The sequence below is a fragment of the Eriocheir sinensis genome, chromosome 50 (genome assembly GCF_024679095.1).
Source record: "Eriocheir sinensis breed Jianghai 21 chromosome 50, ASM2467909v1, whole genome shotgun sequence".
Taxonomy (NCBI): domain Eukaryota; kingdom Metazoa; phylum Arthropoda; class Malacostraca; order Decapoda; family Varunidae; genus Eriocheir; species Eriocheir sinensis.
In genome coordinates this window covers 228080-254438 of record NC_066558.1, presented here as the reverse complement: position 1 = coordinate 254438, position 26359 = coordinate 228080, and the positions used below count along the sequence as shown (strand labels likewise).

General features: G+C 45.1%; 3 protein-coding genes across 7 annotated transcripts; 2 read left to right on the top strand and 1 right to left on the bottom strand.

Annotated features, from left to right (window-relative positions):
* Positions 1 to 1218: 1218 nt before the first annotated feature.
* LOC126982061 (uncharacterized) lies at positions 1219 to 15300 on the bottom strand. Of its 4 annotated transcripts, none has more exons than XM_050833776.1 (14): positions 15274 to 15300; positions 12018 to 12169; positions 11691 to 11892; positions 11018 to 11165; positions 10091 to 10306; positions 9591 to 9824; positions 8753 to 9022; positions 8144 to 8268; positions 7503 to 7669; positions 6738 to 6879; positions 6102 to 6190; positions 5813 to 5995; positions 5269 to 5413; positions 1219 to 4717 (listed from the first exon to the last, which is right to left on the bottom strand). In XM_050833776.1, the coding sequence occupies exons 1-14, from the start codon at positions 15283 to 15285 to the stop codon at positions 4565 to 4567; spliced, it is 2238 nt and encodes a 745-aa protein (XP_050689733.1). In that variant the 5' UTR covers positions 15286 to 15300; the 3' UTR covers positions 1219 to 4564. The 4 variants fall into 4 exon arrangements, with proteins under 4 accessions (XP_050689733.1, XP_050689735.1, XP_050689737.1 ...); XM_050833778.1 differs by lacking the exon at positions 15274 to 15300 and adding an exon at positions 13653 to 13686; XM_050833780.1 differs by lacking the exon at positions 15274 to 15300 and adding an exon at positions 13653 to 13674 and having other exon boundaries at positions 12018 to 12166.
* On the top strand, positions 14110 to 16250 carry LOC126982062 (protein dpy-30 homolog). Of its 2 annotated transcripts, none has more exons than XM_050833781.1 (4): positions 14110 to 14185; positions 15036 to 15113; positions 15294 to 15454; positions 15849 to 16250. In XM_050833781.1, exons 2-4 carry the CDS (start codon positions 15066 to 15068, stop codon positions 15922 to 15924), a joined length of 285 nt encoding a protein of 94 aa, XP_050689738.1. In that variant the 5' UTR covers positions 14110 to 14185; positions 15036 to 15065; the 3' UTR covers positions 15925 to 16250. The 2 variants fall into 2 exon arrangements, with proteins under 2 accessions (XP_050689738.1, XP_050689739.1); XM_050833782.1 differs by having other exon boundaries at positions 14120 to 14185; positions 15036 to 15095.
* Positions 16251 to 19100: 2850 nt separating this feature from the next.
* Positions 19101 to 25204, top strand: LOC126982060 (uncharacterized). The gene is made up of 3 exons (XM_050833775.1): positions 19101 to 19402; positions 19937 to 20465; positions 20875 to 25204. The coding sequence occupies exons 2-3, from the start codon at positions 20279 to 20281 to the stop codon at positions 23736 to 23738; spliced, it is 3051 nt and encodes a 1016-aa protein (XP_050689732.1). The 5' UTR covers positions 19101 to 19402; positions 19937 to 20278; the 3' UTR covers positions 23739 to 25204.
* The last annotated feature ends 1155 nt before the right edge of the window (positions 25205 to 26359 follow it).

Below are 26359 nucleotides of genomic sequence, written 5' to 3'. Positions count from 1 at the left end.
TAATATCAGTTTTGTGTGTGTGAGAGTGTGTGCATCTGTGTGTATGTGAGTGTCTGTGTGAGTGTGTGCGCTTCATACATACATACATACATACATACACAGTCCTCCATTAACAAAACCACAAACCTTCCACTTGTAAACAAAATAAATGAGAGAAAATCTAATACGTAATCTAATTCCTTACAGAGAGCATTGGATGAAAGACTCAAGACAAACACTGCGATACGTAACACTTGGAAGACTTGTAGAGTATTCCGTATGCTGCTGTTTGTGTCGGTGGTGACGGCACACACACACACACACACACACACACACACACACAGAAATGGCGATAGAGTTACGAATACAAGGATATTTTTTTTGGCTTTCGACGTAACACTCGGAAATCGAAACACAAAATACATCAGTAGCTTCGGAAACACACACACACACACACACAGTTACAAAAGGTCAGGGGGGGAGGTCAAAAGGTCACACACACACACACACAGTTACAAAAGGTCAGGGGGGGAGGTCAAAAGGTCACACAACACATACCAGTTACGAAACACATACGAAACATTTTTCAAGACTGTGATTCGAAATGATGATTCTCGGCGAGCGTGGTTACGACCGGTTGACAGATTGGTTGACTGGGGTTTGAGGTTGTGGGGCGTAAATGACAGTGCGAACCAGCTGTTGACGTGAGCCAGCTGACTTTATGAACCAGCTGACTTGACGTAACAGCTGGAAATATGTCCCATTTTATAATACCTATCAGTTTGCGACACGAACTGGTTGGTGACGAGAACCAATTTATGACACGAACCAATTCCCAACACCACCCAGTTTACAATATGAGACAGTTTACGATACGAAACCGCTTGGTGACAAGAACCGGTTTACGACATGAACCAGTTGCTGACGAGAACCGATTTACGACACGAACCAGTTGTTGACGAGATGTATTGTTTAGACACTGAGGCGAACCACTGAGAGACGGAACGCTGCGGAACTTTTGGGGGACGAAAAATTTGTTTACGTAATGACCGAGGAATGAGTCATATATTATCATTCATTTATTTATTACTGGTTAGCGACGACGTAATGAATGTGTGTTGGGTTTTAAGAGCTCTCAAACACACACACATAGACACGCACACACACATGTACACACAATCTTTAGCTGTCATATACAAAAAAACACAGAATTGTGAAGTTTTTCGATAAGTGTGAGAATTACGACACACACACACACACACACACACACACACACACACACACACACACACACACACACAAATAAAAAAAAAAATCACAAACCGCTTTCCAATTCACATTCAAACGACGACAAAAAACAAACGAAAAAAAAATATCCGTACCTCCCATTTTTGACCCATTACAAGAATTACAAAAAGGACAGATTACGTACACACACACACACATATACCTTCTGTACCACACACACACACACAGAGAACATCAAACGTGGGGTGACCAAGGAATTGAGACACAAACTAAGTGAACCAAGCATGCAGGACAGCCCCAAGGAACAACTGTTGCCATGTACGGTTCTACCACACTCCACCAAGCTGTCTACGTCATGGGGCACAATGATCACCCGCCTCAGAGCCTCAAGTTCACCTGTTCAATAAGCCTCAGGGGTTTACATGGACTGTTTTGTGAGCCTGGTGATAGTTTGATGTGGCTTCTGAATCTTCAACTGAAAAATCATCCATGAAACGCCTCTTCTAGGGGTTGGTTTGGAATATTCATGGAGTGTTTTGCGGGCCTGGTGATGGCTTGACAAGGCCTCTGTATTTTGAACCGGAAAATCCCCCCTCTTGAAAACCCTCTCCTAGAAGTTGCTCTATCAAGGCCATAATTTCTGGGGGGGATATAGGCCCCCCCCCCCACCCCTATGTTGTCTATGTCAGCCTGAAAATGACCCTATAACTCATTTTTTAAAAGACTTCCTCACACATACTCTCTTTTCTCACCCCCCCGAAGGCAATCTGGCAAGGTTATGGGCCTGTCTGGGCTTTCCATAGACTGTTTTGGGATCCCCGTGATTGTTTTACAGGTCAGAGGTCGTGTCAAACTCTCCCCAGGGTCACAAAACAGCCCATGAACACCCCCAGTGCCCTTTCCCTTTGAGGCTTTTCAAACATACAAACTTAAGGCTCCGAGAGGTGTTGTCACGCGCCCCTTAGCCTCATGTAAGTTACCGCTACGTCAACTCGACATCACTACGCTTTCTTGAGACTTTGTTTTGGCTACGTGACTTATGGCCTACCTAAGCTACGGCGTGTTCGGGCGACGGCTGGCGTGACGACTCGGGTATGTCCTGCTCCTAAACCTCTATCCTGCGCTGTCACAATTTTGAGGGTTTTAAGATTACGTCAATACACTCTAGCATGCCCCCGCCACCTCCGCCTCCACCTCCGCCGCCACGGGAACACGCAACACCCAGTACTGGCTAGCCGAGACTACAGGCAATTTACCGTAAGTACGAAGATCCGCAACACTACCTACAGAGAAAGGGACTTAAGTTATGGTACCAATCTGACAGTTGCTGGTACCAATATTCAGTTACTGGTTCCAATTTGAGTTAATGGTACCAATTCTGACACTTTAAGGTACCGGCAGTCACGTAACGGTACCAATTCTGGCAGTCAATGGTACCGAGCCACTTATTGGTATCGAGAAGAGAAAGGGACTAAAGTTATGGTACCAATTCTGACACTAAGGTACCGGCAGTCATTTAAAGGTACCAATTCTGACAGTCAATGGTACCGATAGTCGCTTATTGGTACCAAGGAAGAGAAAGGCCAGGAAAGGAACTGCGCTCGCTGCTACTTTTCCGACGTCGCTACGAGTCACTACGTCGACGCACTACACACTACAACACAGACTACAAGAGCGACGAACAGCCTAGTCATACCCCACTACCCCCCTTCCTCCTCCTGACCTTGACCCTGAAATCCCTCCCTCCCTATTTTGTATTTGAAAGGTCATCAAAGGTTATCAAAGGTCACACGCACCGCCACTCTGGTTATTTAAGGCCCAACTGTGTGGTACGTACGAACTGACGCACATGGAGGTCGTTCCGAAGGCATTTTTGTCGGGTCAGGGTGCGGTTTTTCGGTAAGGGTTCCGAGAAAGTGGTACCGTTATTTCTGATCGGCGCCATTTCTGGTACCGATAAGAGGTGCTACATGGCATTGGGATTGATCTGACACTGTTAATGGTACCGTTGTTTCTGATCGGCGCCATTACTGGTACCAATAAGAGAATTCTGGGGTATTTAAATATCATGGCGGAAGTATTTATGACTTAACCGAGAAATAAATTATGTGGACTGTCTCTCTCTCTCTCTCTTCCTCTCTCGCTCGCTCGCTCCTCCTCTATGTATGAAAAGAGAGAAAAACGGAGAAAATAAATTAGAAAATGACAAAAAGGAAAATGAAGTTGCATTGATAGACTTTTCCCACTCTCTCTCTCTCTCCTTCTCTCTCTCGCTCCTCTATTACGTAAAAAATAAAGTTCTGCATCACTTACGAAAAGATGAGAAAATAAATTGATTACGAAACATCGAAAGAAAAAAAAAAATTCGGTTGTAATGGTGAACTCTCTCTCTCTCTCTCTCTCTCTCTCTCTTACATATTAGAGAGAGAGAGAGAGAGAGAGAGAGAGTTACGAAAGGAATAATGTCGTAATGGATTTCTCTCTCTCTCTCGCTCTCTCTCTCTCTCTCTCTCTCTCTCTCTCTCTCTCTCTCTCTCTCTCTCTAAACCACCTTTTGCTAATTCATTCTTTGTTTCCTTCTTCTTCTTCTTCTTCTCTCTCATTACGTAAAGAAACAGACAGACAGACACACAGACACAACCTACTGACTGACTGGCTGACTCTCGGAAACACTGTTGTACTAAGTGGCAGGAGGAGGAGGAGGAGGAGGAGGAGGAGGAGGAGGAGGAGGAGGAAGAAGAAGAAAGAGATGAAGTGTAAGGAAGAGGAGGAGGAGGAGGAGGAGGAGGAAGAAGAAAGAGATGAAGTGTAAGGAGGAGGAGGAGGAGGAGGAGGAGGAGGAGGAGGAAGAAGAAAGAGATGAAGTGTAAGGAGGAGGAGGAGGAGGAGGAGGAGGAGGAAGAAGAAGAAAGAGATGAAGTGTAAGGAAGAGGAGGAGGAGGAGGAGGAGGAGGAAGAAGAAGAAAGAGATGAAGTGTAAGGAGGAGGAGGAGGAGGAGGAGGAGGAGGAAGAAGAAGAAAGAGATGAAGTGTAAGGAAGAGGAGGAGGAGGAGGAAGAGAAGGAAGAAAAAGAGAAGGAGGAGGAAGAGGAGGAAGAATAAGAGGCATTAGAGGAGATGGAGGAAGAAGAAGAAGAAGAAGAAGAAGAAGAAGAAGAAGAAGAAGAAGAAGAAGAAGAAGAAGAAGAAGAAGAAGAAGAGGAGGAGGAGGAAGTTTAGGCCACATCAGGTTAGGTCACTATACTCATAAGGTCGACAACTCCATTCCCATCAGAGGAGGAGGAGGAGGAGGAGGAGGAGGAGGCGCTGGAGGTTGAGGAGGTGAGGTCAGGCCACGTTAGGTCAGGAGGTCACTGTACTGGCCCTTGAGTGTTGCCCAGGAGAAGGTGTTGAGATCGAGGTTGACCTTCTTGGACCGAACCAGCTGTGGGCGGGCACACCACTGGGCCAGACTCTTCTGTAGCTGCTGTGTGGTGTTGTACAGACACTCCTGCGGAAGAGGTCAAAGGAGGTCAAGGGTCAGAGGTCATGTCAGGAATTTGGGGGGGGTCTTGACTCGGAAAATTGATATATGCTTCCTTACTAATGAGACTTTCTATACAACAAAGTGAGGTCATTCTTTGCTAACATGACCTAACAAAACCAAAACAAACACTATAGGTCTTAACTCAGAAAATTCATATATGCTTCCTTACTAATGAGACTTTCTATACAACAAAGTGAGGTCATTCTTTGCTAACATGACCTAACAAAACCAAAACAAATACTATAGGCCTTAACTCAGAAAATTCATATATGCTTCCTTACTAATGAGACTTTCTATACAACAAAGTGAGGTCATTCTTTGTTGATTTACACCATAAGGTGCTGGCTATCCTGTGTTTGAAGATACCCTAACATGACCTAACTTATCCCACAACAGTTACTACAGGCCTTGACTCAGAAAATTCACATATGCTTCCTTACAAACGAAACTTTCTATACAACAAAGAACAACAAGAATAATAACAATAACAACAACAACAACAGCCCCGTTCTCACCTGTGGGAATATCTCGGGGTAGACCAGCCTGTTGGGGCATATTGGGAAGCAGCCGGCCCCCACTGCCTCCAGCATGGCCACCCCAAAGAACTCATGGTGGGCCGTCGACACAACCACGTCCCCGGTGTGCAGCAGCTCCCAGTACCTACGGGGAGACACACAGGGTTAGGACAGGTGTTGGTAAGTGTGTCGGTGTGTTGCTAAGTGTGTTCGTGTGTTGGTAAGCGTACTGATTCTCGTGAACACTGTTGTATTAAGTGGCAGATGAGGAGGAGGAGGAGGAGGAGGGGAGGAAGAAGAAAGAGATGAAGTGTAACAAAGAGGAGGAGGAGGAAAGGAAGAGGAATAGAAGAGGCATTAGAGGAAGATGAAGGAAGAAGAGGAGGAGGAGGAGGAGGAGGAAGAAGAGAAGGAAGAAAAAGAGGTGTTAAAATACTGATATGTTTTTACAGTGAGGTTTTGGATGGCAATGTTTATCTATAGCCAAGGTAAGCAATCTCTCTCTCTCTCTCTCTCTCTCTCTCTCTCTCTCTCTCTCTCTTACTTTTCCCTGCTCTCCGCGTAGCCCCAGTGCGTGATGAAGTTGGACAAGCGTTGCCTGGCCTCGGCGAAGATGGGAGGGTTCTCGCTGAAGGACTGGCCCAGCACACACACCCGGAAGTTGAGTCCGGCCTCGGCAAGCTGGAACAGGACCTTGAACATCGTGGTGGGGTCCTTGTCATGCTCCCTGGGATGAGAGAGGCAGATTAGAGGGTGGCAGGGAGTGTGTATGTGCGTGTAATAAGTGTAATGAACAGTAACAATAATTGTAACAATCTCTGCCTCTCTCTCACCAGCGGTGCGGCCAGATTATGTGCAGGGGCTCCAGGGCGTCCTTGGGTGAGCGCGTCTTGTGGGAAATGTTGACAGGGAAGAACACAACCTGAGGGAAGGGAAGGACAGTGAAGAGTTGACCCTTCCAGTCACCATGACCACTTTCATCGTCAAGGGATTTTTTGGTGCAGACATCAGGATGACAAAAAAAAGTTTCCCTAAATGTCAAAAATAAAACACATCTCGTCGTCAAATCTTGGATGACACGCCAAGCGTGTAGCCTGATGCTTGTTGTAGCTTGTCCACACGGGGGGAGCAAAGGTGGCAGCTGATTGTTGTGGAACAACAACAGAATTTAGTGTAGCGGTCATTTCTGTCAACACAATCCATCCATCTAACCCACTGGTTCCCAAACTGGGGGACATACAGCAGAATTTATGGGCCCATAGGATTTGCTAGAGTGGTTTTTATATGGACCTAAAGAGTGTGGGACAGTAGTCACTGTAGACACAGGTTATGGTTGGGGGGAGGGTCATGGACAAGGGTCATGTATGAAAAGTGGGTTAACGACCAGAAAGTTTGGGAACCACTGCTTTAGGCAGTCCTCCGTTCCTCCAGCCTGCCACTCATCCTCCCTTCCCTCCCTCCCTGCTCACCCTGCTCTTTGCCCGGACAGCCTCCACCAGGGTGTGAGTGTCGGGTCGGTGGTCCGGCTGCAGCTTGATGTGTCGGGGCATCTCGCGCAAGAATGACTCAAGGTTGTACTGGGAGTTGAACACTATCACGTCCGCTACCAGGCTGGGGAGAGAGAGAGAGGCAGTAGGGTGTTAGAGCCTTTGTATGGGCTGTAGAGGATGGTGGGGGTAGGGAGGGAGAGAGGGAATAGGGTGTTAGAAGCTTTGTATGTGTTAGTTTAGGTTAGGTTAGGTTAGATTAGGTTAGGATAGGGTGGGTTAGATTAGGTTTGGTTAGGATAGATTAGGATAGGTTAGGTTAGATTAGATTAGGTTAGGTTAGATTAGGTTAGGATAGGTTAGGTTAGATTAGGTTAGGTTAGATTAGGTTAGGTTAGATTAGGTTAGGTTAGATTAGGTTAGATTAGGTAAGGTTAGATTAGGTTAGGATAGGTTAAGTTAGATTAGATTAGGTTAGGATAGGTTAGGTTAGGATAGGTTAGGTTAGATTAGGTTAGAAGAGGGTAGGTTAGATTAGGATAGATTAGGATAGGTTAGGTAAGGGTGGGATAGAGTAGGGTAGATAAGGTTTGGTTATAGAAGAGAGAGAGGAAGGGAAAGGAAGGGAAGGAAAGGAAATGAAGGAAAGGGTAAGGAAGAGAAGAAAAAGGAAGGGAAGGGTAAGAAAAGGAAGGGAAGGGAAGGAAAGGGAAGGAGAAACACACACCCCCACACCCACACACTCACCATGACAGTATCTGGTTGTATCCGTACTGGAAGTCTCTGTCCTTCTGCTTCTTGACGGGGTACACCAGCTGGTTCTCGTGGAAGTACAGGACCTTCTTCAGCGGGACAAGGTCGGGGCGCAGGCCAACCAGCTCACACAAGTTCAGCGTGGACGAGGCAAACAGAACCTAAGATCGACAGGCATAGGGACAGGTTGTGATAGAGGGACGGATGGAAATATCTGACCTACCCTGACCTAATCTAACTTGACCTAACCTAACCTAAGATCGAGAGACATGGGGACAGGTTGTGATAGGGGGATGGACATATCTGACCTAACCTAACCTTACTTAACCTAATCTAATAATAATAATAATAATAATAATAATAATAATAATAATGGGGACAGGTTGTGATTGAGGAATGAAGACATCTGACCTACCCTGACCTAACCTAACCTAGCCTAGCCTACTACCACTACTACTATTACTACTACTGCTATTACTACTACTACTACTTCTATTACTACTACGAAAAAGAAGAAGAAAGAAGAAAAGAAGAAAAAGTTTAATATATAGAAAATTAGGTTACAATGCCCAAAATAACTACTACTACTACTACTACTACTACTACTCCTACTACTACTGAACCCTGGCACTCACCTTGAACTCATGTGCCAGGGGAATCTTTTGGAAGAAGTAGAGTGCTGCCGTTCGAGCCCGCCAGTGCCACTTCTTGCTGGGCAGCGTGAACAGTGCCGCCTCCTCCGGCCCTATCACACTCTCGTCTGGGGGGGAGAGAGAGAGAGGGAGGGGGGAGGGAGAGAGAGGGAGAGAGGAGGAGGGAGGGGGGGAAGGGAGAAGGAAAGGGAGGGAGAGAGAGATTATGATTATTTTTTTGGAGGAAGGGAGCGAGAGGAGGGAGAGGGAGAGAAAGGGAGGGAGAGAGAGATTATGATTATTTTTTTGGAGGGAAGGAGAGAGGGAAGGGAGAGAGGGAAGGGAGAGAAGGAGAGAGAGGAGGGAGAGAGGGAAGGGAGAAGGAAAGAGAGGGAGGGAGAGAGAGAGAGATTATTATGATTATTTTTTTGGTTAGAAAAAAATAATTAAATAAAATGGAAAATAAATGATTGAGAGAGAGAGAGAGAGAGAGAGAGAGAGAGAGAGAGAGAGAGAGAGAGAGAGAGAGAGAGAGAGAGAAACAGATAAACAGAGAGAGAAAAATACACACACACACACACACACACACACACACACACACACCCTACTCACCCCCTCTCAGGCAGGCGATGAGCTGGCGGTGTGACCCCCCATAGAAGGGCTCAATAAACAGTACCCGAGCGTTGGGGGGGCAGGAGTCCTCCCCCCTGGTGCCCCCCCAAGCCTCGGAACCCCCATCCTCCGTGTCCATAACCTGGTCTTCCTCCTCCTCCTCCTCTTCCTCCTCCTCGCTGCCGGTCCCGAGGAGGTTGGCGGCGGCGGCTCCGGTCATGGCGGCTGGTGCGATCATGGGTGCGCCGGAGGGTCGGGTGCTGATGGCTCCTGGGGGGAAGGGAAGGGCGGATTTTTTTTTATAGTAAGGTTAGACAAAATACGCTGGTTAGAAGGAGGTTAGTGGTTAGGTTAGACTTAACCGTGTAGCAGCGACGGGCCAAATTTGTGGCTTTACTGTGTAGCAGCGACGGGCCAAATTTGTGGCTTTACCGTGTAGCAGCGACGGGCCAAATTTGTGGCTTTACCATGTAGCAGTGACGGGCCAAATTTGTGGCTTTACCGTGTAGCAGCGACAGGCCAAATTTGTGGCTTTACCATGTAGCAGCGACAGGCCAAATTTGTGCCATGATTTAACCCCAAAAAAATAGATGATACATAAACTGATTACAAACGCGTTGATATATATTATGAAATGGTTTGTGTGAGTGATGATTTTTTCTCATTTTTCTCGCTTAGAGGGACCATTAAGAAACATGACCCCCACTGCTACCGGGTAAAGTTAGTTAAAGAATGAGACAAATAGATTAGCTTAGGTGTCCTTCCCCCTCACACACACACACACACACACACACACACACACACACACACACACACAACCCCCCCTCCCAACACTCACCGGCAGTGTTCCGCAGCACCTCCGCGTTCCCCGACAAGCAGTATTGCCAACCCGACCTCAGTTGAGCAGAGAACCCTGGCAGCCCTGCGAGGGGGAGGCGGGGGAAGAAGGGGTGAGCCATGGGGGGCATTGCTAAGGTTCCCGAGGCATTGGCGTTCCCCGAGCCGCCCCCGCCGCCCCCAGGAGCCGACGGCCGCCCGCTCGCCGACCCGTTGAGTGATGCTGCAGAAGTACCTGAGAGAGAGAGAAAGAGAGAGAGTGAGAGAGAGATAGTAAGGAGAGGAGGAGGAAAGGAAGGAAGGAAGAAGGGAGAGAGAAAATGGTTTATGGGAGGAGAGAGAGAGAGAGAGAGAGAGAGAGAGAGAGAGAGAGAGAGAGAGAGAGAGAGAGAGAGAGAGAGAGAAAAATAAATAAATAGAAACAAATACAAAAAAATATTCCCAAGCATCAACTCCACAAAAAAACAACTTCATCATCAACAACAACAAAAACAACAATACCTGGCACGGCGGGGAGGGCTCCGAGGGGGGGCGGGATGGGCGTGGAGGCAGGGGTGCCATCATTGGACCCGCCAGAGCCGCCGAAGGATGCCAGGAAGGCTGCCTCGGGCCCCGCCATCGCCCCGGTCATTAGGGTCTTGAGCTTACTGATGTCTGTCTTACTGATGGCCTTCTTGACATCAATAAGCCGCCCCTTGATGCTGTGGTTCCTGGTTACTGTAGGGGAGGAGGGGGGAGGAAAAGGAGGAGGGAGGATATGGGGGGAGGAAGAGGAAGAAGGCAGGCAAGAGGAGGAGGAGGAGGGATATCGAAGGTAAGGAAGAGGAGGAGGGATATGGAAGGTAAGGAAGAGGAGGAGGAGGAGGAGGAGGAGAAGGAGGAGGAGGAGGAGGAGGGATATGGGAAGTAAGGAAGAGGAGGAGGAGGAGGGATATGAGGGAGAGAAAGGAGAGGAGGAAGAGGGTAAGAGGTATAGGAGGAGGACGAAGAGGAGGAGGAGGAGGAGGGATATGGGAGGTAAGGAGGGAGGAAGAGGAAGAAAGTAAGGGGTAGAGGAGGAGGAGGAGGAGGAGGAGGAAGGGTCATTAGGTTAGATTTTTTTATTATAATTTTTTTTCTTTTAATTCTTACAGTACAAGTTTCTCTCTCTCTCTCTCTCTCTCTCTCTCTCTCTCTCTCTCTCTCTCTCTCTCTCTCTCTCTCTCTCTCTCTCTCTCGGAATGGAAATTAGGTTAGGTTAGGTTAAGTTATGCTAGCCTAGACACACACACACACACACACACACACACACACACACACACACACACACACACACTCTCTCTCTCTCTCTCTCACACACATGTATTTTCCCTCCCTTTACTTTCTCTAATCCACACTTTCCTTCCTCTCTTCACACACACACACACACACACGCACACACGCACTCACACAGCACTTTGTCCACTGGGTCGTAGTCGTTGAAGTCCACGAAAGCGAAGCCTCGGTGTCGCCCGCTGTTCTTGTCGTACATAATGTTGACGCAGGTGACTCGCCCAAAGTTTGCAAAGTACGTCTCCAAGTCCTCCTCCTTCACATCCTGTAGGGGAGATAGATAGATAGATAGATAGATAGATAGATAGATAAATATAGATAGATGGATAGATAGATAGATAGATGGATAGATATATAGATAGATAGGTAGATGGATAGATAGGTTTATATATAGTCATTTCTTACCTCTGTGTGTGTGTGTGTGTGTGTGTGTGTGTGTGTGTGTGTGTAGGCTTCCTTCATGTGTACGTAGCATTCCTGTGTGCGTAATTAGGGATGATGTGTGTGTGTGTGTGTGTGTGTGTGTGTGTGTGTGTGTGTATGGTCTAGATTAGTCTCTCTCTCTCTCTCTCTCTCTCTCTCTCTCTCTCTCTCTCTCTCTCTCTCTCTCTCTCTCTCCTTCCCTTACTTTCTCTAATTCACACTTTCCCTCCTCTCTTTAAAATTCCTCCTTCTTTTAACTCTCTCCCCCTCTCTCTCTCTCTCTCTCTCTCTCTCTCTCTCTCTCTCTCTCTCTCTCACACACACACATACGCCCCCTCTCCTCCCTCTCCCCCCTGCTTCCACACACCTGCGGCAGCCCCCCTATGAAGATGCGGGTGTGTGTGGGGTCTGGGTGAGAGCTGGTAGGCAGGACAGAATTATTTGTCTCCCCGCGCGGCACGGCCCTCTTGGTTTCGACGAGTCTGCCGTCAACCTTGTGGGGCCGCGCTTTCTGTACAGCATCCACGTGGTCTGGACTGCCGAAGGTCACAAAGCCGAACCCGCGTGACCTGGGGATGTAGGAAGGGTGGGGTCAGTGAAGGGTAGGGCGTGTTTTTTTTATGGTAAGGTCAGAAAGTCATTGTGTGTGTGTGCATTAAGCAAAGGAAACAGAATGCAAGGCAGGATGTATTACCTGTTGTTGCTCATGTCCTTCATCACCACGGCGTCCACCACGTCGCCCCATGATGAGAAGTGTTCCCTCAGGCTGTCGTCCGTGGTGGTGTAGTCAATGCCGCCCACGAAGATCTTGCGCATGTGTAGAGGGGCCCACATCTCGTCTTCCTGCTGGGGGAACCATCATCATCAGCACCAGCAGCAGCAGAGACCAAAATAAGTGTGAAAATAGCTGTGAAATGTGTGTGTGTGTGTGTGTGTGAGCCCAGGCAGCCACAGCAGGCAGGGCAGCACACTGGGGGAATGTGAACACACAGGGGAGGTGAGGAGGGCAAGGCCCCCTGTTGGGAAGTTCATGTACATTTTCTTTATCTTGATAAGTAATGCGCAGGGCACCTGTACAGGTGCATAACATGCATATCCAACATATATATGTGCATGGGTGCATAACATGCATATGCACATATGTGACCCTAAGGGGGGTCAAGGAGGTGACACCCCTGTCTGTGGGATCCTAAGTATCATAGTTTAGCCGTGGCCAGCTGAGGGTCACAGGTGCCGTGGGAAGCGGTGGGCCACAGTGCCGTCCACAGCCATGCAGGGCCACACTCTTTGCTGGGGATTTCCAGGTGGTGTGTGGGTTAGTGGAGCCACACAGGACAACACAAGTCCACTTAGCTTAGTGGGAGTAAGACAAACCTTGACCTCAAAACATCCTGGAAGAGGCAAACCTTGCTGTCAGAACCCCTCCTAGGCAAGGCTGTCTCTCTCACACACACACACACACACACACACACACACGCACACACACACACAAGGCGTCCGAAAATGAGGATCACCTAGGAGGCAATACAATACTCCCGCACGTGCATCTTCAAAACTCATGATGCCACCTCGATTTCCTCTTATTTTACCATCACGCCGTTATAATTAAACACACACGATGACAGGGAAGATGGAGGATTTAATAATGAACAAGTACAACAAACAAGGAGGCTTTGTGACATCTAGAAATCTCAAAAATCGAAAAACATATAGAACTTTTCAATGCGGGCACCTCCACCAAGCACTTCAGTGGCCGATGCTTGACCCAAAACACAACCTATTTATGGCGTTTTCTAATAGTTTACGCAATTTCCACGGACTCACAAGGACATGGAAGGTAAAAGAGCCAATAAAGAACAAATAAGCAAAATAAGGAGGCTTAGAAATGCGTAGAAATCCGTATAATTGAAAAAAATATAAAACTTTTCAATGCGGGGAAGAACCTGAGTGGCCAATGCTGTCCCACAAAACCCGATCTATTTGCGCCATTTTCTCATATTTTACGCTATTTTGACGCACTCACGAGGTCAAGAAAGATGGAGAATTTAATAAAGAACAAGTACACTAAATATGGACGCTTCGTGACGTCTAAAAATCCGTACAATCAAAAAAATTATAACACTTTTCAACCCGGGGAAACACCTCAGTGGCCGATGGTGCAGCCAAAACTCCATTACAGTTACGTCATTTTCTCATATTTTACGCCATTTTGAAGGACTCACCGACATCCTGCGTAAAGGTGGATGCTTAAGGATGCGACAGGTGTGGCGGGACAGGTGTGGACAGGTGTGGGTGAGGAAATAATGGCAAAAATGTGAAGGCTACTTACCCCGTGGCGTCTGCACCCGCTCCGAATTGGCCAGAGACTTAACTTTGTCCCCCTCGGTCATGTTATTTGAGGGTATTTTTATTGTTTTTATTCCTTTTATTTACTTTATTTGTCTTATTGATTTATTGTTATCGTTTTTATTTACTTAATTGCTATTTGGTAGGAAAATTAATGTTCGTTCCAGCATTATTTTGTTATTTGGGTATTTTTATCGTTTTTATTTACTCTACTTATTTTATTTGTTTATCTTTATTAACTTTATTTACTCAATCTCTTTATTATTCACAAAAAAATCACGTTTGAGAAGCAAATATTGAAGAAAAATAATTATGGCATTTCAATAAGTGCTTCCGGATACTTATTACCACACTACTTTACTTACTTATATCCCAAACTACTTTATTTCAGGTTAAAAGTAATAAAATAATGTATTTTTTTATTTATTTATTAATGCCTCCAAGACCGAGGCCAAGAGGGACGTAAACAAGGGAAGCGTTCAGCCAATGGCGGTTTAAATATTCTCCACATTTTTGGTAATTATTCCTTTATTTCTTACTTTTATGGCGTCTGTGCATAATGGCGGGAAGAATGGATATCAGGCGAGCATTAGAAGGTGAAATAGGGTGAAGAAATAACAGGGAAAAGGGAGAAAATGGGGTTTAATGAGGAGAAACTGTAAGGAGTCTGAGTGCATGGCGGTTTAGATATTTTCCACATTTTTGGTAATTATTCCTTTATTTCTCGCTTTTATGGCGTCTGTGCATAATGGCGGGAAGAATAGGTATCAGGCGAGGATTAGGAGGTGAAATAGGGTGAAGAAATAACAGGGAAAAGGGAGAAAATGGGGTTTAATGAGGAGAAACTGTAAGGAATCTGAGTGCATGGCGGTTTAAATATTTTCCACATTTTTGGTAATTATTCCTTTATTTCTCAATTTTATGGCGTCTGTGTCTAATGGCGGGAAGAATGGATATCAGGCGAGGATTAGAAATTGAAATAGGGTGAAGAAATAACAGGGAAAAGGGAGAAAATAGGGTTTAATGAGGAGAAATTGTAAGGAGTCCAGGCATGGCGGTTAAATATTTGACATTTTTGGTTATTATTTCTTTTTCTGACTTTTTTATGGCGTCTGTGTTTAATGGCGGGAAGAATAGGTGTCAGGCGAGCATTAGAAGGTGAAATAGGGTGGTTAAATACTACTACGATTACTACTACTACCACGACCACCAACACTACTACTACTACTACTACTACTACTTCTACTTCTACTACCACCACCATCACCACCACCACCACTACCACTACTACTACTACTACTGCTAATAATAATAATGATAATAATAACAATAACAGACCGCACCCTAATGTAACTTAACCTTACAGAGACAGAGAGAAAGAAAGAAAGAGAGAGAGATGGACTCGGAAGCAGAATCCTCGGATGTTGTAAGTGATGCCGTCGAGGTAATATCAATAATATTAATAGTAATAGTATATAATAACAATAATGATTATAGTATTGATGATAAATGTCAAGATAATTAGGCAAGGTAGGGTAAGATACATTAGGTAAGGTCATATTAGCATCAGGTCAGGTCACATACAAGCCAGGTTAGCATCTCACCCTAATCCTCATGTCCACAGAAGGCCAGTGGTGGGGGTGGCGGGGCTGGCAGCGAGAGCAACGGTGAGCCTGTGACCAAGAGGCAGCGCGTTGACCTGTCCACTCTGCCCACGCGACAGTACCTGGACCAGACTGTTGTGCCCATCCTGCTGCAGGCCGTGATGCAGCTCAACAAGGAGAGGTAGGCCACGGGAAGGATGGGGAGTCTGGGAGAGAGAGAGAGAGAGAGAGAGAGAGAGAGATACACACACACACACACACACATATATATATAATAATGGAAATAAATCAATTGAAATTAAGAAAAAACAAGGAGAGTTAGGCCACGGGAAGGATGGGGAGTCTGGGTGAGAGGGAGAGAGAGAGACACACACACACACACACACACACACACACACACACACACACATATATATATTAATGGAAATGAATCAATTGAAATTAAGAAAAAACAAATTAACTAAAAATCCTGTTATTACAAAACTCCCATGACTACCAAATTACCAACTTTTCTTTCTGTTTCCTTTCATTGTTTCTTTGTTCATTTATTTATGTATTTATTCTTGTATTTCCAGGCCCGGCGACCCCATAGAGTGGCTGGCAAACTACCTGCTCAAGAACAAGTCACAGTACTCCAACGGGACCTCATAATGCACACACACACACACACACACACACACACACACACACACACACACACACACACACACACACACACACACACACACACTAACACACACACTAACCTAACCATGATACTGAAAATCTTTCAAAATGACACACACACACACACACACACACACACACACACACACACACACACACACACACACACACACATACACACACACACACACACACACACACACTAACCTAACCATGATACTGAAAATCTTGCAAAATGACACACACACACACACACACACACACACACACACACACACACATATACACACACACACACACACACACACACATACACACACACACCACCTTGCCTATTATAACTACCAGAATTTACAAAGCCAGTCTACCTAAGATGATGAACCCATTTTTTGTAATAGTTTCCACTGTTCTCTCTCTCTCTCTCTCTCTCTCTCTCTCTCTCTCTCTCTCTCTCTCTCTCTCTCTCTCTCTCTCTCTCTCTCTATCTATCTATCTATCTATCCGTATGCAATGATATCTGTGGTGTTTTATTAGTAAAGAAAATAAAAATGTTTGTAAGTATGTGTGTGTTTGTGTTATACCTGATAGATTTTTAATAGAAGGGATCTCTCTCTCTCTCTCTCTCTCTCTCTCTCTCTCTCTCTCTCTCTCTCTCTAAGGCTACACGTTTATCTAAGTCTGGAAACGTCATTCTCCCTTCCGTTGCCGAATATAAACAAAGGATATGAATCGCTTAATGACGTCACAAATATTCGTGATTTTCCTCATGACTCACGTGCTTGGGGAAGTCATGGTGTGAAATGTACGATAATCAGTGTATGAATACGAATGACTGGTGGCTGTAACTATCGATTATTATGACCGTATGATGTAGGAGAATGTTTATACACTACTAAAAGGGGTTATTTATAGTTAGGGTTGGTTATATTAAGGCATCTATATTCCCTAGCTCTCAATCTTACGAAGTACCAATGTGTTCCAATTTACGTCCATTATCAATCGTTAAACTTCCCGTACAGCCATATAAATTAGTGTAAAGATCAAATAAAGTTTAAAAATAGTCATAAATCAACTGTACTGCCATTTTCTTAGTTTAAATATAGTTTTTTACAAGTCAATATATCCAAAGTACGACACTTTTAGCTCAGACGTACGACACTCAGTCACTAACCTGGGAGATGATGCAATGCGTGTATTCCTCCGCGTGCCCTCGAAATTACACGAATATTGTGGATTTTCTCCTTAAAAACGCATCTCACTGAGCACACAGACCATAAAACGTAGTAACAAACATGACAGTCACCTTAGGAAGTATAAAAGATAGATAAAACATACGTAAAGGCGATTAAAATAAGTATATAGTGTGTGGTATCTCGTTCTACAGCTACAAAACTTAAGAATCGTCATAGATAGATAAAATATATGTAAAGGCGATTAAAATAAGTATATAGTGTGTGGTATCTCGTTCTACAGCTACAAAACTTAAGAATCGTCATAGAAATTAAAAGGATATTAGCGATTTCTCTTTTAAAACGCATCGCACTGAACACACAGACCATAAAACGTAAGAATAAAGATGATAGTTGCCTTAGAAAATATGGAAGATGGTTAAAATATATGTAAAGGCGATTAAAATAAGTATATAGTGTGTGGTATCTCGTTCTACAGCTACAAAACTTAAGAATCGTCATAGAAATTAAAAGAATATTATCGATTTCTCTTTTAAAACGCATCGCACTGAACACACAGACCATAAAACGCAGTAACAAACATGACAGTCACCTTAGGAAGTATAAAAGAGAGATAAAACATACGTAAAGGCGATTAAAATAAATATGTAGTGTGTGGTATGTCGTTCTACAGCTACAAAACTTAAGAATCGTCATAGAAATTAAAAGAATATTATCGATTTCTCTTTTAAAACGCATCGCACTGAACACACGAACCACAAAACGTAAGAATAAAGATGATAGTTGCCTTAGAAAATATGGAAGATAGATAAAATATATGTAAAGCCGATTAAGTGGGATCGTTCTACAGCTACAAAACTTAAGAATCGTCATAGAAATTAAAAGGATATTAGCGATTTCTCTTTTAAAACGCATCGCACTGAACACACGAACCACAAAACGTAAGAATAAAGATGATAGTTGCCTTAGAAAATATGGAAGATGGTTAAAATATACGTAAAGGCGATTAAATAGGGTATATAATATTAGAAGCGGTAACTCATTATAATGGCTGTTAAATTAATTATATGTAGGTTATTAGTTATATATTATGAAGAGGGGAAGAAGGAGGAGGAGGAGGAATTAAGATAAAGAGAAGGAAAATGAGGAAAGGAAAGAATAGGAAATAAAGAAAGAGAAAAAGGTTAAGAGAGAAGAAAAAGAAGAAGGAAAATAGGAAAATAAAAGGAAGAGGTCGAAGGAGGAGGAGAAAAGGGAAGAAGAGGATATTAAATAGGAAAAAGAAAAGAAAGAATGCAAATAAAAGGAAGAGGAGGAGGAGGAGAAAATGGAAGAAGAGAGGATAGGAAAAGAAATGGAAAAAGAAAATAAAAGGAAGAGGAGGAGGAGGAGAAAATGGAAGAAGAGAGGAAAGAGGAGAAGGAAAATAGGAAAAGGAAATGGAAAAAAGAAAATAAAAGGAAGAGGAGGAGGAGGAGAAAATGGAAGAAGAGAGGAAAGAGGAGAAGGAAAATAGGAAAAGGAAATGGAAAAATGCAAATAAAAGGAAGAGAAGGGAAGAATATAAGAGAAAGGAAAGAATAAAAATAAGGAAAGGAAAAGGAAAAGAAGAATTAAGAGAGAAAAGAAAAAAAAAGAGGAGGAAAAGGAAATTATTAGATAAATTGCAAATAAAAGTATCGAAGAGGAGGAGAATAGAATAAATAAGAGAATAAAGAGAAAATACAACTATAAACCAAAAAATAAAAATAATAGAACAAAAATAACATAGAAGAACCAAATATAATGACAGGAAATAGCCCCAAATACTAGATCAACAATTACCTCATCTATGCTAACTTCCTCCTTACCCCCAAAACACAACTACAAACCAAAAAATAAAGGTAATAAAGCTAAAATAAACTTAATAAAGCCAGTCGAGATAAGGCGTAATCCCCAAATACGCGATAACTGATAACTGGCACATTGCGGGCACTACTTCGCGTCCCTCCGCGGCCATTGTTTACAAGGCTCACACACGAACAGGACGAGACGAAAGAGACACCATTAATTGCGACACTTCCAAGCCATCAATAACCCCAGCGCCATCACAGGACAGAGAAAAGGACTAATTACGCAAGTGAAGAGTGATACTAGCCAGAAATAAGTGAGCCATAAGCCATCGTTACTCACCACCTGAGGGAGCCTATAGGCCTGTCGTCTGCCTGTGGTCAGCACGTGAGCCCAGCACGTCACGTCAGGAGGGACGCAGCGCTACGAAAGGAAGAGATAAGGTGAGAATAAGTGGAATAACGGTTAATATTGAAGAAAATTAGCCACCTCTTGAAAACTCGATACTTACAAAATGGATTCTTGGTTGGACCGTGGAGGCAGTGCTGGGGGACAAGTGACTTCAGGGAAATAGAAGCGGGGGCGAAGCACCTACGTTAGGGGGTCTTTGGGGGCGAAGCACCTACGTTAGGGGGTCTTTGGGGGCGAAGCCACCACGATAGGGGGTCTTGGGAGGCAAAGCCCAAACATTACAGGGGGTCTTAGGGAACAAAGCCCCATTAGATAGATCATATATCAGGTTTAAATTTAGTGAGCATGTGTTGCTGTGTGTGAGGCAGCAGGTGTGTCCCCACTTGTGGCAGCCATCAATTATTTCAGTAATGTGATGTCCTACAGGTGAGCCACAGGGCCACCAGTGAGGCTCAGCACCAGTAAGAAGGATAACAAGTGAAATATCAGACTTTAACACACTAGAATCATCTGTTATTAATATTTCATCAATTATTTTCATTTTCTGATGTAATTCTAACCCCCAGATGGTGAGTCCAGTCAGCAGCCAGCGTCGGCAAGGTCAGCAGTGAGCCTCAGTGCCGAGAAAGCCAGTGAAAACACATGAATACTACGTGTGGAGCCATGGAAACCTCTGCTATGCCTCCTGCCAGTGTGTCAAGGTCATGTTTCGTATGTGCCACGCCCATGTATCCAACCTCACCAACCTTGGACATTAAGGATAAGTTTTGTGAGACCATCGGCGGGCACGTGGACACATCCCCTTGGGGTCACATTAAGGACACTGTGACACATCCTTTTGCACTCTTTAACTCCAATTGGTGAGGTCAAGAGAGGTCAAACAAGGTATTGAGGTCATTCCAGCCACCATGACCACTCTCGGTTTCAAGTCAAGAGCGCCGCCAGGTCAAGGTCACGAAAGGATGGGTCACGAGGTCAAGTTTGGGGTCAAGGTCACCCCCCAGGTCAAGTTGAGCTTCCCCCCGGGGCGCCCACCAACCCTGGACCCGGCCCCCACCCCTGCCAAGCCCCAGGGTCATAGAAGCTCTTGGCCAGGTAAGACTAATAATAATAACTATAATAATAATAATAATAATAGTAATAATGATAATAGTAATAATGATACTGCTACTACTACTACTATTACTACTACTACCACTACTATACAACCCATTTCCTAGTATTGCATAAGCCCAAAATCACTTCTATCATTTGCAACACTTACAACACAACCACAAGCCAAGTCTTATCTCTGAGGCAACACTGGATCAACACACTGAGCAACACATTGATAGTATTGTAACACTCAACAGTATGTAAAAGAGGAGGAGGAGGAGGAGGGAGGACACATAGCAGTGGGTTTAATAAGGGCCATTTTCATATGTTTAAGCACACTCCTTATGTCCTTATGCTCTTAATGACTTCTCTTCCCTTACAATTGACCTGACCTCTGCCTCTCTTCCAGGTCAAATGTGGAATCACCTGACCAACATATTCGCCGTGCACCCTACCGTGAACTGGGTCAACCCGCAGCTGGTGAGGGAGTGCCCCCCACCCCCCCTGGCACACTACACCAGCCCCCCACCCCACCAGTACATGCCGCCCCCTGCCCTGACCCATGGTGGGGGGCTGTGGCACGCCGCCCCCCCCGGCAACCAGCAGCAGCAGCAGATGATGGACCCACTACTGATGCTGCAGGGAAGGGATACAGGAGGTGGATATCTCAGCGCTAAGATAAGTACGAACGAGTACTATCCAAGCACTAAGATGGGGACGGAATGTGTCTACCTGAGCTCCAAGATGGGTACAAGTAACTGCTTCCCTGGTACTAAGTTGGGCACTAATGGGTACTATCCAAGCGCTGTTTACCCGAGCGCCAAAACGGATACAAACAGTGTCTACCCTAGTACTAAGATGGGTACGAACGGGTACTATCCAAGCACTAAGATGGAGGCAGACTGTGTTTACCCGAGCGCTGAGATGGGTATTAACAGCTATGTTCTTGTGCCCAGGACCATGCCCGAGAGCTACCCTGGCACCACCACCACCACCACCTCCAGCAAGCCCCTCAACCCCTACGCACAAGAATGGGTCCCGCCAGGCTACTACACCACCACTCCGGCAACTCCAGTGGTGTTGAAGGCGCCTCACCATCAGGACACAACACCAATCATCCCGTACTCACCACAAGACTTCCAGAATGACGTGATTGAAGATACCCTAAGTGCCCATGCCTTTGTCAACACCAAGGCACTAGATACCCAAAATGTGACCCAGGTTGACCCTACAAGTGCCACCAGTCCTCAGGAAAGTCCAGGGCAGTTCACGGAGTCCGAGAGTCCTATAGGATATCAGGAGGAGAGGGAGGCTGAGGAAGGTCCGATTTTAGGTCCAGAAGTCCGAGAAATTGCAGAGGAAGGAGCGAGAGAGGGAGAATTAGCCAGTCCAGGGCAAGAGAATGTGTGTTTTGGGGTCCCAGCAAGTCCGGACTGTATCAAAATCGCGAAACCAGACTTTCCCAAGTCCGGTCCATCATCTAACACAAGCTCGCAAAGTCCAGAGGAAGTGCGATTATGTTTTAAGGTCCCAGCAAGTCCAGACTGTATCAAGATCATGACAACAGAGCTTACCCAGTCCGGTTCAAGTTCAAACACAAGCTCGCGAAGTCCAGAGGAAGTACGAGTGTGTTTTAAGGTCCCAGCAAGTCCGGACTGTATCAAAATCGCAAAACCAGACCTTGCCAAGTTTGGTCTAATGTCTAACACAAGCTCGCAAAGTCCAGAGAGAGTGCGAATGTGTGTTAGGCTGCCATCAGAGCGAACCCAGAATGCCAAGGGAGTGCCAGGTGATGCTAAACAAGGCTACGACAGTGCCACAAGGAGCTACATTACCAAGAGAGTGCCGAACAGTGCAAATGAAGTCCTGGTCAGTGCCACAAGTTCCCAGAGTGCCAGGAAAGTGCCGTGCAGTGCCACACAAAACCAGAGAGTGCTAGACAGTGAAAAGAGACCCTCAAGCAGTGCCGAGCATGTGCCGGACAGTGCCAGTGGAAGCCTGAGTGCCGCTGTGAGCTATGCCAGAGTGGTTGAGAGGGCCACGCCGTCACCACCGCCGCCACACTCAACCGAAGACGACAAGTATAAGGGAGTTGAACAGCCAATCCCCAAGATATTTCAGAGGGATAGGACGCCCCCCAGGGAAGTGCCGGCTCCTATTGTTGGCACTTGTAGGATGCCAGAGCTCTTCCGACGCCCCACCAAGGATCAAAGGACGCGCTCAAGAAGATTCCTGCAGGAGTTGAAGGAGTCGAGTGGTGGTGGTGAAAATGGTGGTGATGGAGGTGGTGGTGTTGACTGGTGTTCCTCCTCCCTCTCTTCCTCTTCTTCCTCCTCCTCCTCCTCCCCTTCCTCTGTCTCCTCCTCCTCTTCTTCCTTCTGCGATCTTCCTCAGGTATCCAATTCTTCATGCATTCCTTCTTCCTCTTCCTCCTCTTCTCAACCTCTTCCTCCTTCCTCCTCCTCCTCCTTCCCCTCCTCTTCCCCAGTGCCTATATCACCCCTCTACCCCCCTCGCCCCCCAAGGTCAACCCCACCAATGACCCCAAACAGTCCAGGTCGCGAGAGGTCAGAGAGCGAGTCCAGTGCTGCGAGTCTCGATATCGACTTTGCTGATGATGTTGACTGTGCCGTGGTTGCCACAGTGAGTGCCGTTCCAAGTGCCACTGCCAAAAAGCCGATCAATAGGTTTCTGGCATGTATTTTAGGGTCAGGAGAGAGTGATTCAGAGGAGGAGGAGGAGGAGGAGGAGGATGACTGGGATGAAGTGTGTGTGACGGACAGTGCCGGGGTGAGTGCCAATGGACTGCCAGACCTCGACGACTCATGGGAGACATTCGGACTGGAAATGATCGTGTTGCAGTGCCGGAAGGACCCAGCGAAGGAGGAGTGCCGGAGCAAACCGGGTCCAGAAGTGCCGGAAATTGAGTGCCAGGCCGCAAAAACTGACGACCAAACCGACAGCTCCAACCTCTCGGAAATCAATGCGAGATGGGAACGTGAGGTCAGTGAGGGAGTGCCAGTCAAGAGTGCCGCCCGGGTGAGGTTTGGCGGCACTACAGTCCACCCTATGGTCGTGTGGAGTCATGCGTATCGGAAGGCTCGCAGCGGCCCCTGGGAACAACAGGCACGTGATAGGGCCAGATTCAGACAGCGGATTGGCACTGTGGAAGCGGAGCTGGCACCGATCTTAGAGGCTAGTCATCGAACAGCTGTGTATGAGAGACTATTTGGCACTACTACTACTACTACTACACCTACTGCTGGTTCTTGATGCTTGTAATAGTAGATAAGTAGATGAGAGAGAGAGGGGGGGGGGGGGGGACTACTTTGTGTGTGAAAAGAAAGGAAAGGAAGGAAAAGAAAGAGAGAGGCCAGTACTTTGTGTGTGAAAAGGAAGGGAAAGGAAAGGAGAGGAAGAAAAAGAGAGAGAGAGAGAGAGAGAGAGAGAGAGAGAGGCCAGTACTTTGTGTGTGAAAAGGAAGGGAAAGGAAAGGAAAAGAGAGGAAGAAAAAGAAAGAAATATTGCAAGGCTGTTATTTTGAAGCCATATGACTGTGTGTGTGTATGTATGTATGTATATGTATTGCAAACCCATTCTACTGGTATACATAATTAGTTCAAGAATATATTTACCATCACATAAAGCCTGACATTTCTATAATTATTCTTTCATATATATATATATATATATATATACACACACAAGTTCTTACCATGTATATGTATGTATGTGTGTATATGAATGTACATTTCTATACGTATATATATATATTTCATACACATTTTTAATATATATATCTGTACAGGGTAGTGTGTATTAATGATGTATAGTGTGAAATGTGTATTTTTGGTGACAGAGTGAATTTGTGGGCTCTGATGTTATGAAATTATTATTATTATTATTACAAACTTATTTTTTGAGGTATATATATATATGTGTGTGTGTATAACTACTACTACTATATCTACCACTACTACTATATCTACTACTACTACTACTATATCTACTACTACTACTACTACTACTATATCTACTACTACTACTATATCTACTACTACTACTTCTATATCTACCGCTATATCTACTACTACTACTGCTATATCTACCGCAATATCTACTACTGTATCTACTACTACTACTACTACTGTATCTACTGCTATATCTACTACTACTACTACTAGTACTACTACTACTACCACTATTTACTACTACTACTACTACTACTATTTCTACTACTACTACAACTTCTACTACTACTACTACAACTTCTACTACTATCATTATTATTATTTTTGCATCCAAGGCATTTCAATTTCTTCACTTTTTCATTTAATATTTCCTTTCCCTTCTCATTTCTCTTTCTTTTCTTAACTTTCCTTATAGCATCTAAGAGTCGACAATTGAACCCTGAATGACATAGGCCTATATATAGAGACAGACAGAGATTCTACTGTGATAACTTAGTGATAATATACATAAAACCCAAGTCATTTTTATATAAGAACGTGGAGATCAATTTTCCCACTGAGATGCTATACCCCAGAGTAAAGTTTTATATTAGAACATTAAGATCGATATTCCCGCTAAGATGCTGTACCCAGGCTCAGGAACCTTAGACCATTATAAGAGCTAAGAAAGGAAGGATTTTTTAAGCACTGTAAAAGCCTCTATTGTTAATGTTATCTTTTGTTTTTATTTGATTGTTATGGGATGAAAAAATAAATTGGCGAAATTGACTTTGTGTGTTTTATTTTGGTTCTGTAAGGAAGGGAGAAGGAAATAATGAAGATAAGAAGAAAGAAAAAGATATAGAAATGAAGGAGAGAGAGAGAGAAGAAATGAAGATAAAGAAAGGGAGAAAGATAGAGATAAATGAGGATGATAATATTTAAGAAGAGGAGATAAAGAAAAAGAAAATAAAAGAATTATAAACAAACAAATGAGTAAAGTCTGATCAGAGAGAGAGAGAGAGAGAGAGAGAGACAACCTTGGCATGACAACACTTAACTAATTCTATCCAGTTAGTGGTGGTGGCAGTGCTGATAAAAATGCTGCTGTGTGATGACTTGGCACTCCCTGACACCACCCAGGCACTCCATATGTTCTTGGTATAATGTGGTCTTATCTGTTAACACCCTGCTATATAATGCTGATAGGGCTGTCTGTCTTTGTTATTTTTTTCCTTGTTATTTCTGTCCTTAAGATAACTTGTGGAGGCCGATTAAAAAGGTTTGGTAAGGTGAGTCTGTCATTGCATCAGCCATCACTGAGGTCACTCACCCTGAGAGGACTCACGCACACAGCCATCACCAAGGTCACTCTCACCCTGAGAGGACTCACACACACACACACACACGGCCTGGTAGCTCAGTGGTTAGAGCGTTTGCCTCACAACCAGAAGGACCGGTGTTCGATTCCCCAGCCGGGTGAAGATAAGTTGGGTTTATCTTCTTTCACATGTAGCCCCGGTTCACTTATCAGTGAGCAGGTACATGTAGCCCCTGTTCACCTAGCAGTGAGTAGGTACATGTAGCCCCTGTTCACCTAGCAGTGAGTAGGTACATGTAGCCCCTGTTCACCTAGCAGTGAGCAGGTACATGTAGCCCCTGTTCACCTAGCAGTGAGTAGGTACATGTAGCCCCTGTTCACCTAGCAGTGAGTAGGTACATGTAGCCCCTGTTCACCTAGCAGTGAGCAGGTACGTGACATCAGGCAAGGAGTTGTGACCTCATTGTCGTGATGTGTTGTGGGCCTTAGGGCAAAGGCTGGCTGGCTCGAAAGAGACCCACAGCAGACCAAGAGGTGAATTACACAGCCATCACCAAGGTCACCCTGAGCTAGAGGACTCACACACACACAGCAGCGGTACAACAAAAACAATGGATCAGAGA